General features: G+C 37.2%; 1 protein-coding gene across 1 annotated transcript; it reads right to left on the bottom strand.

Moving 5' to 3' along the window:
• Positions 1 to 2,881: 2,881 nt before the first annotated feature.
• Positions 2,882 to 8,919, bottom strand: AGR3 (anterior gradient 3, protein disulphide isomerase family member). The gene is made up of 7 exons (XM_085316036.1): positions 8,814 to 8,919; positions 7,037 to 7,100; positions 5,723 to 5,775; positions 4,966 to 5,042; positions 4,642 to 4,705; positions 3,692 to 3,775; positions 2,882 to 2,931 (listed from the first exon to the last, which is right to left on the bottom strand). Exons 1-7 carry the CDS (start codon positions 8,917 to 8,919, stop codon positions 2,882 to 2,884), a joined length of 498 nt encoding a protein of 165 aa, XP_085172162.1.
• Positions 8,920 to 14,557: the final 5,638 nt, after the last annotated feature.

The following is a 14,557-nucleotide window of genomic DNA, read 5'->3' as shown; positions in this document are numbered from 1 at the left end:
GCAGTGGCATAAATGTAATCCCTAAGCATGCAAATGTTTGTATGTTCATTATTATTTTGTATAACTTTCAGATCAAGCAAGTTGACACACATCTGTTCTGCCCATAGTTGAGTATACCACAGCAGAGTTAAGTGGTGTAAGGGTTGTTGTTAGGATGTATTTTATTTATGAGTGTCTAGTTTTCTAAGTTGACACCATGCCTGCTATAGCATAGATAATTAAAGAGAAGCATGGCAATACTATTCGTTTTCATTTAAACCTGAACTAGTCAAGGCAAATTTCTTCAAGGGTGTATCTTATTCTAAGCTGAGTTAGCAATCATTATCAGCACTGAAAAATAAATAAACTTGATTTTGACTCAGTGTGGGTAGGCAATGTGCACCAGCCATCTCCAGAGAAACCAGAGCAAAGGCTGTACATCTGGTTTCCTCAGAGCAGTAAATTTACTGAGGGCAACCACGGACATGAGATGGAGGTTGAGTTTGGTAACCTTATCTTAGAGCAGCTCCAGCATGTCCTTGTATCTAGGAATAACTGCTACATATTAGTTAGTCAACAGCTGTGAAAGCAACCCCCCCCACCTCCATTACCTTGATCATGTTTTAATTGTAAAAGAAAAGGAAGACTTTTTTGCTGTGAATGGATCTGTTTTACAGCTACGTTATTTTATTTAACTCACAGGTCTTGTTTTCCAGTCACTCAATGTATTCACTGTATTTTTAGCTGATAACTAAATTGCTTTTAGAGAATTCCTTGTAATTCAAAGTAAAAAAGCTGAGATGGGAYTGCTGACTTAGACTGGTGTGACACAAACTCTATTTGCAGCTTACCGCTCTTTGTTATAGCRGTGTAACAGCATTAAGCATGAAGAGCATCAGCAATAAGCACAAAAGCGACATCATCCATGGCCTTGGGCTGTGCATGTGTGCAGTRAGTATCTACTTATTTATATGCAAATAGTTGCACAAGTACAACACTCCCTCAGATATCTGTCTAAAGCTGTAACCTGACTCCTCTGAATCTTAAATAGGTGAAGTAAGYACTGGTTGATGGTGTAACTATTCCACATTTAATTTCCTCCTTGAGTTAGAGCAGAGGTTGTACCAAGCCAGTGTCTCCCACAATCTTGGCCAATGTGAACATATGAAGGAAAAAAATTCTCTGCAAAATAATAGCAAAATCTCTTCCCAGATAGTCTTTTGGTAATATTTTAAATCTACTGTACTTCAGCATTTCCTAACTTACTGTGTGCTGTGCTTCTCTCTGAAGTTTTCTCATGATCGTACTCCAAAAATGCTGCCTGCACCAGCTCTGGCCACCAGCTCACATCGCTTTCTCCCAAATGCCTCTGCCCTGCTCTCCAGGGGGTATTCCCATAGAGGAGGAATGTTGCTAAATCTGGAGTAGATTATGGACATAAATAAGTAAACACACTTCAAAGAAATGTAACTATCAATCAGTTTAATTTTGCTTCTAGCATTTTCCTGTAGGTTAAAAAAGATTTTAGCAGATTATGAGGACACAATACTGTTAATGACTAATAATTTTTTCTTTTAGTATGTATATCACTTCTGTGTGTTAGAATATGCTTATAACTAAGTTTTACAGTTATGAAGACATAGATAGGCACAATATAACTCTATCATGACAAATTAATACTAGCTATTGTAATTAGCAAAGCAGTCCTGCAGAGAGCCTTCCCKCATTTTCTGTATGTGCTTTTAGGCAGTGTCATGGGAAATGGCATGTAACAGAAAAGTAACAGTGGTGCTTTGCACCATAACAGATGCATTCTTGCTTTTATTGTAGATGAATCATTTGCTGCCTTGCTCTCATGGGGGGGGGAAAAACCAAAAACATGCTGTCAGGACAACAATTTCACACCTTAATTGACTTAAACTTTTTACAATAAGTAGGTGTCTGCCCTGGCTTACAACGACCCGAGGGAAATTTTGTGAGGAAGAGCTCGTACATGCAGATCTCTCGTTATATTGCCACCACAGTGTCAGAGGTTGGGATGCTACAGAGGAAGAGGGAAAGACCTGTGATGAGGTTCACATGCCTCARGTTCCATTTGAATGAGAAGAACTAGGACAAACCTGCTAATCTTCCCCATACCAGATTTTACAAGCATTACTTGGCRGCGGGTGCAGAGTTCAAGGATTATCTCCTTCTCTCTCTTTTACATCATTGTATTTTTTCTCACAGTAAAACCTTTGTTTGCTATTTGACACCACAAGCTCAGCTGAAAACAGCTAGCAGAAGTAATAGTTAAAGAATGATACAGAAGAAAATTTATATGAAGAGTCTCTCCTATGTTTAAACCTATATCACTGATTTTTTTCTATATAAGCTACTCCAGAATCCATAGATAGTGTTGTCCTTTCTGACTTGCCAACACATTTCTGTTTCTTTAATGGGAAATAACTGAATAAAGCTGAATTATGCTAAAGACTTGCACACTCTATGCAATAAAAATAAAAATGAAGAGTTGAGATGTAGCTAACTTGCATGATGGATACCAAATAGATGTGAAAAGAGTTGGTTATAGCTTTCAGCTAGTAGTTATAGCCAGCTTAAATGAAGCCATAGTTGAACTGAAGAAGTATAGTTCAAAGTTGTTACATCTTATACCATCCCCTTCAGTTATTCAGACAGTGTTTAATAGGTTTCTCATCTTGTTTTCTAATGGGCACAGTAATCTATATTTGTTCTTCATATCATACATATAACTTTCTTATGAAATGTAGTATACCAAAGCTGTTTGGCAGGAGTTCAAAATGCTATTAGAGACAAAGCAGCTAACTAAGATATTTAAAAATGTCATGTTCCCTGGTGCAGCTTCACCTCGTAGAGGCTACGAACATTTCATTTTTGCTGGTTACAGTTCTGTCTGAATGAGACGTAGTGCTTTCTTCATGTTCTCTATTACTGGAAGAAAAACAAATAAGAACTGTAAGCATGTACTTACAGTGCATTTGTACAATTAAAAAAATTGTTTGGTTAGTAAGCTATTCACGCCAAAATTAAATTATAGTCACATATTGTATTTTAGAGTTTTCTACAGTGAGAATTTTGGCATTGTTACTGAAGTAGAAGGTGAAAAGTTTCATGAATCAAAAAGCCCAGTTTAAAGGGACATGACAAGGCTCTTTTCAATACCATTACTTCTCAACAGCAAACCTGATAATCAGATATGAAGTGCATACTTGTAGTGAGATACTGCTCTGGTGTCAGATAGATGGTATAGAGTAAAGACTAGCTGAACCTGAAAAACCACATTCCTATCTGGAACGTGGGTCTTAGGTGGTACCCAAGAAACCAGCAACATTTTTTTCCTCAGATTCCCTCCCACCCCTGGCTGCTTATATTGYGCAGTTGGAATACCTCTGAGCATACAGACTTTTGCTATTCCCCTTGCATATTGCTTAGATCTTTATCCTGTAAATTGGCACCCATCTGTGCCTACCTGAGTAGGTCCCAATAAATTCAGTGGAACAATATTTATACTCAATTGCTTTGCTAGAACAGGTTAGACAGTTATAACTTAATGTAAATGTTCATGCACTTTCTTCATTCCTAAATTTGAAAGAGGAGAAATCTTAACTGATTCTCAAGCACAAATGGAGATGGTGTATAGCTGGCTGATTATAACATGAAATGCAAAGTAACACAAAAAAGTGGCACTTACAGAACGGCATGTCCTGTGGTTCATAAGTGTAAAGACGATTAGAATATCTTCCTGTGATATCAGCTCTTACCGTGAGAGATGGGTCTGAAAGAGTAACCATATTAAACGTTGAGTTCCACTCTCTTAATTGCTGCGGGCGATGACGACGGGGCTGCTTTGACAGACCTGGTTCTGAGRTGTTCTGATTTAGTGAACAAGACAACTACAAGACAATTCTGCTCTCTTCCATCAGCTGCTCTTTACTGAGCATTAAGCCCTGTACAATWGCTAATGCTCATTTTTATATATGTAGCTATTTCTAAATGGTAGATTTCACATATATTTCACCCATATTTAAAGAAAAATATCCTGTTTTACATGGTCAGGGATTACCTTGAGAAAGACCAGTTTGACTGGATGCACAAATAATGAGGGTTGTGCATACTTTATGCAATATTAGCATGACCTGCCTAGAGCTTTCAGAACTAAATCTATATAATCATATAGATTATATTAATCTATATCTAATTTAATCTTAATGTTAATCTTAATTAATCTCATTAATCTTAAATCTCATTAATCTTAATGTTAAGAATACACCCTTAATGTATGATTCTCAAAGTCTGCACTGTAGACATTTGTATTCAGTCAGATATTTGACAGTTTTCAGTAAACAAAGTCTCTTAACATCACTAGCAAGTAGCACAGAGCAACAAAAGCCCAGATGCTTACAGATATTTAAACTTCTTGTTCCCAAAGAAATCAGCAGGAATTAGACACYCTCTAGAATACGGTGTTAGTGAACTGTCTCAGGTTAGAGGCAAAACCTGCGATGGATGGAGAACCGGAATTTGSGAGAGCCGAGTTCCGATTCATTCCACAGTAATGAGAAATTTTGAGCTCCCCCCACCTCAAAACGATACATTCTGAGGTGATGTAGATGCAGAAATCTACATAAATACTGAACATACCTACAAACACGATTCGAGGCACATACTGTCCATCAGGTGACAGGTTTTTATCTGTGGTTTCATGCTGACAGAGAAATTAAAGCTGATTATTAAAATATTTCTGGGAATTTTGATGGAGTAGCATCATCAGTGAACAGTCTGTTACCAGTGGACAAAGCCATAAGAGGCACTACTAGCATGTGTTTACACATGCTCACATACATACACTTACATGTAACTGAAATATCAGAAGATATTTAGCTAAAATGGCAGGAAAAGAAAAGCAAGAATATCATAAACCTAGGCCAAAAATTGATAGCAGTCACATCCCCAAATCCCTCATACCATGAGATTCAGCATAACGAAGTTATTTTGGGCCATTTCTTGTATCTCTTCATTTTCTGCAAAAGCTTTCTTCAACGCTAAAAAAGACATGATAATTTTGAAATTATCTCAGCTGCTGCCCCTTCTTCTGCTTTTAGGCACCACGTTGGCTCAGGACTGATGACATTGTTCATGTCTGTTGATTCACACTTGGAAGGAGACACTTCCCTCTAGGGCTCTGTCAGGGCTTTTTGATTTTCCAACCCATGCCAGAACAACCTCCCAGCTGGGAAAAAGGAAACTCTCTTTTGTTGTTTACGAGGCCTGTAGTTTCAATAGATACCGTATCTCAGTTGAGAAGAGCGTATTATTTTTGGAAAATTTATATTAAATCAGTTTCAGCAGTCTTGTCCTCACCTCCTTCTCTAGTTACCAGATCAGGAGTATTGAACAATATTAAATCTGTTCAATGAATCAGTAGCAAATCTGTGACTCTTAAACTGCTGAGTGCTGCATCGGGGATAGTAGCGCAGCAGCATAAAGGATTTTTCACATTCTTTGTGGGGCAGGTTCATAGTAGAGTTTGTATAAACAATAATAATAAATTCTTAGCTCTTCAACTACCTTTTCATTCACCTATTTCTTTAAATGCTTTTGAGTAAGAATGTGATGAGGTAATCTGTTGTCTCTCCATGAAAGGATCATGCAAGTACATAGATATTTGTAGGTTCTTATAAAAATCTTCACAAAAATTTAAAGTTCAAAAAATAGAAGTTACCTTGGCAGTATTGACAGTCTTCCAAATGATGAATAACCATCAGTGGCTTGTTACTTTATTAATAACAATAAAACAGATAGTTAGATCATTTGACAAGTGTGCAAATCACTGGTTTTACTAGCAGACTGGAAAAAGCAAGTAGTATTTCAYCTTATGCTAACCCACAGTAAAACCACGCAGATGTTCTATGAAGAACTGAAAATTTTTGAGCAAGGGGAAAAAAAACACAATTCTGTCATAAAATAAATAGGGAAACAGATGTCCCATATCTAAATATTTTTTCTAAAATAAGAGGTTCTTCAAGAACAAAACCACAGAGCCATAACCTGGTTAGTATATAATCAAATTGTTGGTACCGAAGAGGTAATTAACATACCTTAAGTGAAAAGTTCTCCCTCTGTGATTAAGAAAATAAAATTAAATCTTTATAAACTTGGAATAAAATCATTTTTATAAAATTGGGTTCACAATCAGACACTTCCCATAAAAAGTTTTATTTTTTTAAGCTTTCATTAACTGATACACTGTAAATTGGATTTTTCCATAAATAGTTTTACAAAGTGTTGACATTTAAAGTTTTGAACATCAAGTCATGAATAAAACAGATTTGTGCATTTTTTCCTGCAATTTTTTCAACTACTGCTACTTTTCAGCAATGTAATTACTGGTGCTTGATCTGTTATCACTGTCAAGAAATGCTTGGTAGCAGATTCCTAGCCTTTCTCATAGAGTGTGCATGAGATTAATTGCTTTTTCTTTTAAAAATAGTTTCCCTTCAATTTAATAATAGCGTGTACTACTCTATTATGGTCTAAGATGAACTGCAATGGAGATATAAATGAATATGAAGTTATGGATCTTCAAATAAGTTTTCAGCTGAATCCCAGAGAAAGATTCATTTTTAACTTCCTGTTCTACCAGGATTGTGGGTACATTACACATATAAAGTGTTGGGAAAAACGTTAGAGACGAAAGACCAACATGCAAGAGCAAATGCAACTGATCCTGTAGTTGTTGATTAAGAAAATAATCAGAAATACATAATATCATGGAAATAGGTGCATTTATTATAATATTCATTTATCATTATTATTCAAATGACTGCTCTGCTATTGTAACAGGGAAACAATAGCATTAAACGCAAACATGCCTAACAGCTGAGTCAYGAGACCCCTAAAACCACTTTTGTGTATGTATACAGTTCTGGTTTATTAAGCTGAGTGGTCTGCAGATCAACTGTAATGAGATTTATTTGTTCTGTTTCTTTACAGTATATTGAGGCACGACTGTCTGATCAACAACTTGAGCTCTTACCTTTTTTTTGCTTGATAAAGTCCTTCTTCATAAGTTTGTACCCAAGTAATATCATCTCCCCATCCTAGAAGTAAAACAGAAGGATTAAATAGTGGCCAGACATATAATTCATAAGAAAATGATATTTTTGATATTTATCGACAGTTGAACAAATTTTTTTTTTAATTTAAAAATTCCCAGTCATCATGGATATAATAATTCTTATGATAACTGTACAAACTTTAAGAGCTATGTAAAAATTAGATAAAAAAAACAGGCTCAGATTTACAGAAACTTCAGTATCTAGATTTCCTGAAAGGTGTACTGGAAGATTAAACTTAAAAATTAATTTAGCCTCAGCGGCAAGAGTACACAGTTCACATCCTTTGACAAACTCACTAGATCTCTTTTGGAATACTTGGATGTGCCCAAATCAGGATTCAAATTCCTTATATTGGCTGATYTGTGCTTTATGTAGACCCTGGGGCTTACAGAAGAAGACAGCATAYAMAAGTTATASAGAAAAATAAAATTAAAATWTTAAAAGAAAAATAAGACCARTTGTAATATGCTTTACATATTACAGTTTTAAGAGCAACTCCTGAGTCATGAATTTATATCTCTGGAGCTGAAAGTACTCCATTTAATTAAATAATYAAAGAAAAAGACTATTCAATAAAAATCTCCATAGAAACAAAGTCCGAATAGGTCATCAGCTTCATAGCTAGCRAGCCACAAATCTCAAAAAGCAAATGGTCCAGTTGGTTTCGTGCCCTCCACTCCCAAGGACGTCAGCCCTCGCGCAGTAGGCTCCCGACTTCCGAGCAGTGCCGTTTCCTTTCGCTGAGCTGCCAGGCGAATTCCAAGCGACAGGGCACAAAAGCTTCTGGACCCAGACCAGGTTAAGGCTTGATTTCTTCTGTTTYGTCTGGGCAGCGCTTGGACCAGCCCTGATTACGCAGATTTAGTGTTAACCTTCTCACGGGACAACTGCTTGTGACGCAGCCAGGTCTTCTCTTCTCGCAGGAGAGCGATTCCGATTACAGATTTACCTATCTGGTTGATGGGGAGATTCTGGCCTGTTGACCCACAAGTTCCCAGCCTTGGCCAAAATCAGTTTCTCAAAAAAAAACCCCATCAGCTGGGGTTATTTTATAGCAGATTTGAATATTCCTCTTTGATTTGTGGAAGTTACAGGTAACATGCTCAAGACTCTATAATATCTCAAATAAATGTAATTTCATTATTATTTGGTTATTCCACGAGTGTCGCATGATTTTGTCTTATATATACACAACATATAAAAAAAGATTAAAAAAAGTCTAAACAAACAAAAAAACCACCCAAAGCCAGTTYGAACTGTTGTTCTGCATAGAAATATGGGTCTGTGTCCATTCCATAGAAACTGGATTTATGATATTCTATTTCAGTAYTCAGTATTTGTAAGTTATCATATGAAATTATATTTTAACAGATATACGTAAAAAAGGTTTTTCACCAAGTTAAAAAAAAAAAAATGCTGCCTTGTCTGGGAGAGTCAGATTAGGTTATTTGCCTCTCTTATGTCACTGGGAGCCATAAGAGTTATGCAGACTCCATGAGACCTTCAGCTGTATTCTTCAGGACAAACCCAAGGCGTGAAAAGTCATGGAAAAAGAACATGCTGGTTTAGAGAGCCACATCTCATAGATAAATAAATAAATATAAAATATATATATGCTTTCAGATATATTCTAAATAAAACATTTGATAAACTATTGGGTGGGATAAGGAGGTTAGTAAAGTAAAAATACAAGACCTCTTGACAGTGTCTGAGGTGCTCTTTTTTCCTTTTTGATTGCCATTGCAAGGTTGGAAGAAACTGCGATTAGCAGGAGGGACAAGGCCAGCGTTGAATGYAGCATTATTTCTTCAGGAAGATCTCTTTCAGCTCAGCAGGGAATCTGGAAGAAATAACACAATGACTTTAGATACCTGGATTCATTGCCTGGTACAAAGTAAATCAACTTGTTAATGGTATTCTAACAACCTGTACTACAGAGACAGGTTGGATTATTTCCATAAATACCTTCCTTTGAGSACAGTGCAAAATGGGGGTACTTAACTCTATAGCATGCAACAGTGCTTTGAGCTGTCAAAGGTAGGCTGCAGGTGATGGTTCTCACTACAACAGATTGGGGAACAGAATTGATTTCTGTTTCATTTCTAGTCACCCAGCATTTGATTATCATGAATGAGTACAATTCATCGATCATGGATATAACAAGATAATATTAGGAGTTGTTTGTTCTGTTAATTTTTTAATTTCAGTAACACATAACAGCATTTTTTGTTGTTGTTGTTGTTTTAAAAATGAATGGTAAATTTACTGGTATCTCATGATTTCTCCCTTAGTAAAATAGGAGGAAAAAAAAAAACAGTAGTGTTTGCCTCCCACTAAAGTAATCTACTTTAGGCAGTAAATTCCTCCAGAATATTAGAACTGCCATTCAATCTTGAGCCTGCAGTTTATGAACCAGGATGTGCAGAGAACTAGACAGATGCGAAACAAATGTTCTGACTTTCAGGTATTTCTCACAATGAAAAAATGAATATTTTTCCCATTTTTCATGGCATCTGTAAAMTAATTTTCAGCTCTAGTCCTCCTAAAAAAAAAAAGTCCATCCGTGCTCCCAGATGTTTCAGTTTTCTGAAGGGATTTGATTCTCTTCATGACAAAGATCACTAGAAAATGCAGTAACTTCTGGTCCTGATAAAAGTTAGAGCACAAAGCAAAGCTTGCAGAAAAGACGTTACAAAAAAATCACATTTTTTGGAATCAATTAATTTCATTTAGGTCTTATTTCTTCCCGGTAGAGTCAGCTTTAGGCATTAAAGCTACAGTTTTCAGGTTGATTCAAACCTGCTGGTTTGAACTAAGTTAAGAAATACGACRCGCAGAGCCTGAGATATCGCCCTGTCATCTTGTTAGTTCTTGTCTTACAGGATATTCCAACTTTCAGAGGTTGAGCTTTATGAGTAAACAAGATAACCTGTTGAGAAATGCTTTTGCCTTAAACATACTCCTCCCCAAGCACACCTGCTTTAGCCTATATTATAAAGCAAATTTCAAACTGGAATTTAAAAATGACATCTAGTATGGCATTACAGCCATGAGCACCAGCAGAAGAAAACGCTTCACACTTCTTAGGACAGACAGTCAGGAAAAGTATAAAAGCTTTTCTCCTTGCTTTAAATGGATCCCTCAGTGSCAATAAAATCACTTTTATCCATTCAATTTCATGTGAATAAATGCCAATACCACTTTCAATATCTGACAAACTCAATAAAGAAAAGTTTTCATTCAAGRGATGAAAGAAAATTTGCACCTTAAAAAGAAGTAAAAATTCTTTTAAAATATCATCATAACAATTCCTTATTTCTGAAGAAATTTCTCTACGTTTCTTAAAATAATCAATTACTATAAAATTTTCCCCTTCTCAGTCTCACCCGTGATGTTTYCCCTGTCCCCTTCTTTGGCATCACAACTCTCAAGCTGCTATTTGTTTCACATTTTCCCCCATTAGGCTTCTATGTATTAGCCATCATTAGTTCATTTTTCAGAAAGGAGTTTCCTTTAGAGCTTATTAATTTTACCCCTTAATATATCAATTGGAGATTACGGACGTTGAATGAGAAAAAATGTGAATTTTCCCAGTGTTTCCTAAAGGAAGAAAAAATCAAAAATTTTGTGTTAGCTTAGGGGCAGAGTAAGTTTCACTTAAGTTTTCAACATATTTGTGCAGACCATTAGCTTGATTCAGCAAAAGTCTATCCCTACAACCTAGTCTTGTATTCTTGACAAATAAGTATTTGTAACAACTCTCTACAAATTTATTAACTATGCTTAGCATCAGTTTACCTATCAAATATTAATAATACTATCTAACATTTATATTAACAGGTTAAAACTCTATTTAAACATGAMTTATTATGGCTTTGAACTCACACCAGATGCGTAACTATAAATCAAGTATGGAATTTGTAAATCACTCCTTTCTTTCAGGATGAATATCTTGGAAAAAAAAATAAAAGTATAAATTTCTCCAAGTTACAGTATGATTTATCTCAAGCTTAAGTAATTTATCTTCATCCTACTGAAAGTCCACAGGCATTCAGAAGGATAACACAAGGAGCCATAGCTGGGGGTAGTTTAAACCCACTGTTCTGAATTTGTGATGTTGTATGATCCAATAGTTAATTGATTTAAAGAAAAAAAAGACAGCCAACACTTCCTCCACTAACAAACAAGTTAACCTCTAAGTATCTATCATTTGTCTTTTTCTTATCACTAAGCTTATAATGCATTTATCAGCCAAAGCTCTTTGGTATATTAAAAGAAAAGTGGAGAATGAGAAATATTTGCTCACCAGAGCTGACCAGCTCTCCTGATAGAAGGTCCTTTTCCTGGTGGCTAGTTAAAAATGGGGATGATTGAAACACAGAGCGCCTGAGCTGCCCGGGTCTCTGCACGGCAAGAACAGCACATTCACCTGCAGAAAYGAGAGGGACCTTTTTGTTGGAAACCAAACTCATCACCTTTCCACCCCCTCCCTTTCCTGCTATCCCTCCAGCTTTCTACTCTTGTGAGTTCTCATGCTTGTGCACTGACTCCTTGGTGTTCTCTTCATCTTGGCTTGTATCAGGTGTCTTGTATGAGGACTGAAAATAAATAGTGGCCTATGTGTGTCTGCCACTTCCCCCCCTCAAATAGTTTGAGTCTGGCTTATGTCCAGTGAAAAAAGAAACCGCCAATGAAAGCTGGAACTGTAGGTGCTTTTGTTCCCAGTGAATGGCTGGGTTCACTGGTGCTTAAAGATTAGGTATGAAGCTAATAGGAAAACATAAGGGTTACTTTGTGTAGAGGAATGTAATTAAGAAATAAAAGTAATTTTTCTGAGGGGAAAATTCTTCTTTTTTTTCTTTTTTTAAGAGTATAAGAGTATAGTTTAAAGCATCTGATTATTGCTGTAAGTTGTAGTTTATGATCTGATTCTTTGGATGTGATGTATGATAAAATTTTGATCTCCCTTGAATAATAAAGGAACCATCTTTTATTCACTGGCTTTGCGCAAAGAAAGAATTAGCTGGGTCATCTTTCCCCTCCTTGGATTGCTTTTGCACAGGAATCGAACACAATCCTCTTTTAGTTCTTCCTCTCTCATGTATCTGGTTATATTGATTTTATGGTTACAGGTTTTCCTTCTCTTTGTGTGAAGTCTGAGTTCTTATTTGTCTTTGATGCTTTGATCTGTTGATGTTTGTTGTCACTGATACGTATAAGATTAAGGACGCACAGTTCTCGTATTACATTTTTCATATCTATTCAAGAAGCCTTTCAGCTTGATCTGTAAAATTTGAGCATAAGACTTCTTTTTCTAGGTGGTATTTTCTCTCTTACTCCTCCCCAATATTTGCTGCTGCAACAAATCAGCTATTTTTGCACCAAAAAGTGTGAAATATGGCTTTTTGTATTTTTAGTGCTGAGTTATCCTTAACTTTTGTTATAGAGAACAGAAACTTTAATTTCCAATTTTWAAAAAAGCATAGTAATTGTATTTAAGTCCGTAATAATCTGAGCTCCTAGAAAGRTTGAAGAAGAAAGCAATGTGGTTTGGTTACGAAAGAAAGGTGGACACATATTTAAATCTAAAAGTGCTGTATTGCATTTTCTTATTAAATTTTGAACAAAAAAAAAGATTCTCTGAAATCAAACAAAGGATAATTTAAAGAACAACCAACACCTATCTATCCACCCATCCATCCAAACTTTGGATCATCACACAGAAATTCCACAAAAGCCTTAATCTTTCTTATTTTTCAACTAACCACAGATCATTTAACAATTAGAAAATTTCAAATGTTGCGAGTGGATTGAAGCGCCCAACCCTGAGGTACTGTGTTCTTCAACGAGTGGGCAGGGATTCAGTCAAACAGACTAAATGCTCTCGTTTGACAGGCCAAGTACTCAGTAGTTTGAGCTTGCCAGCTCCCTGCTTTCTCCCGCGCGCGCTCAGCACCCAGACCCGAGCCGAGGGCGAAGCGAGAGCTCGCACCGGCGGCGGGCCTCCCCCGCGGCCCCGCCGCCTGGCGCGCGGCTCGCCGGCCCGTGCAGCGGCGGCCGCCAGCCCGACACCGCGTCTCTGCTCCGAGCACGCGGTTCTGCGCTCTGACCCAGGCTCGCCGCCAGCCCCGTCTCCAGGGCAACRTGCAGGGAAGGTGTTTGCATTTTTCTCTTCCTTCCTAAAGGATTCATTTTGAGCASAGTTTAACTGTACTTATACAGCTTCCAGGTCAAAATTAGGAAATGCAAGAGCTAGCTAAACATAYGGGTTAGGTCGAATAAAGCAAATGAAGAAGATGATAACCTTTTAGAAAGATATTGGAGAATAACCAGCATTTGGACTCAGCTGCCACTGTGTTCATGCAAGTCTTGCAGAGGCAGATTTAGATAGGTATCAACTCATCTATGAAATGTGAAACTGTCTTTTGAATTTTGCTCTATGTGGTGCTGCACAAACAAAACCTATGCTAGTTCATAGGGGGGAAAAAAGTCTTTTGTACACTGTAGCGGTTCCCTGATCTCACCCTTTGTGTGTCCTCTTGMGTGGCATAAGGTATCCTGACCTAAGGAACAACAAGCTGGTGGGGTGGTAATAGGACCACCTCACGTGACATTGGCTCTCATTTATGCATATGTTTAATTTAAAGTGAACTTCRACCACCTGCATAAGAGAAACACAATTTAGGATTCATATAAAATTTTACTGAGTAAAAAGMCTACAGGAAATTATTATTTGGGCAAGGTGCACAAAATTTTCTGTGCCAAAAAGCAAAACGGTGGTGAAATCAAAAGTGAATCCGCAAACTGAAGCAGCTTGCTGAGGTCCACGGTGCAAGCCAGGGACGGCCGCCTGCTGTTCAAGCATGAGAGTGGAGGATGAGTGTCACTGCCGTAAGCCTAACTGTTCTCCCRCATCCATGGGCTGTAAAGATCACTAGGGCTAGGTAGTCCAGCATACCGGACAACTTTTCCAGTATATTTTGCACCAGTACAGCTTGCTTACATGAGCCAGTCACAAGGCTTGTGACTTGTTAACCTGCAGAAACCTACATGTTTGAGCTCTTAAGGCGTACATAAATCTGAATTCACTGAGTGCGTAGTGTGAGAATTCATAGTATTAGAATAAAAGACAAAAGAGAGAATCAGCATACAGGAAAGTGTCTAGGGAGAAAGATCCCCCAGTGATACATCTTTGCTCTACGTGCTTTGTCATGGGCTATGGCTTCTCCTCACAAGGTTAAGTATAAAATCCCCTGAATCAGAGCAAGCACAGTAGAAGGAACCTCCATTACAAGGAAAAAGAAAGTATATTTGATTTAAATGAAAATGAAAGTTTTRCTTTTCTTCAGTGCCTGCACAGCTGAAATACTCATCTCTGGTACCTTCCCTCTGCTGCTCCTGCCTCTCTGGATCCCTCGGGTACTGGTCTCTTACCACGC

The sequence above is a fragment of the Rhea americana genome, unplaced genomic scaffold (assembly GCF_003343005.1).
Source record: "Rhea americana isolate MKP2758 unplaced genomic scaffold, rheAme1 scaffold_112, whole genome shotgun sequence".
In the NCBI taxonomy this organism is placed as follows: Eukaryota; Metazoa; Chordata; class Aves; order Rheiformes; family Rheidae; genus Rhea; species Rhea americana.
The sequence above is the reverse complement of the archived record's forward strand: the minus strand, read 5'-3'. Positions and strand labels throughout refer to the sequence as shown.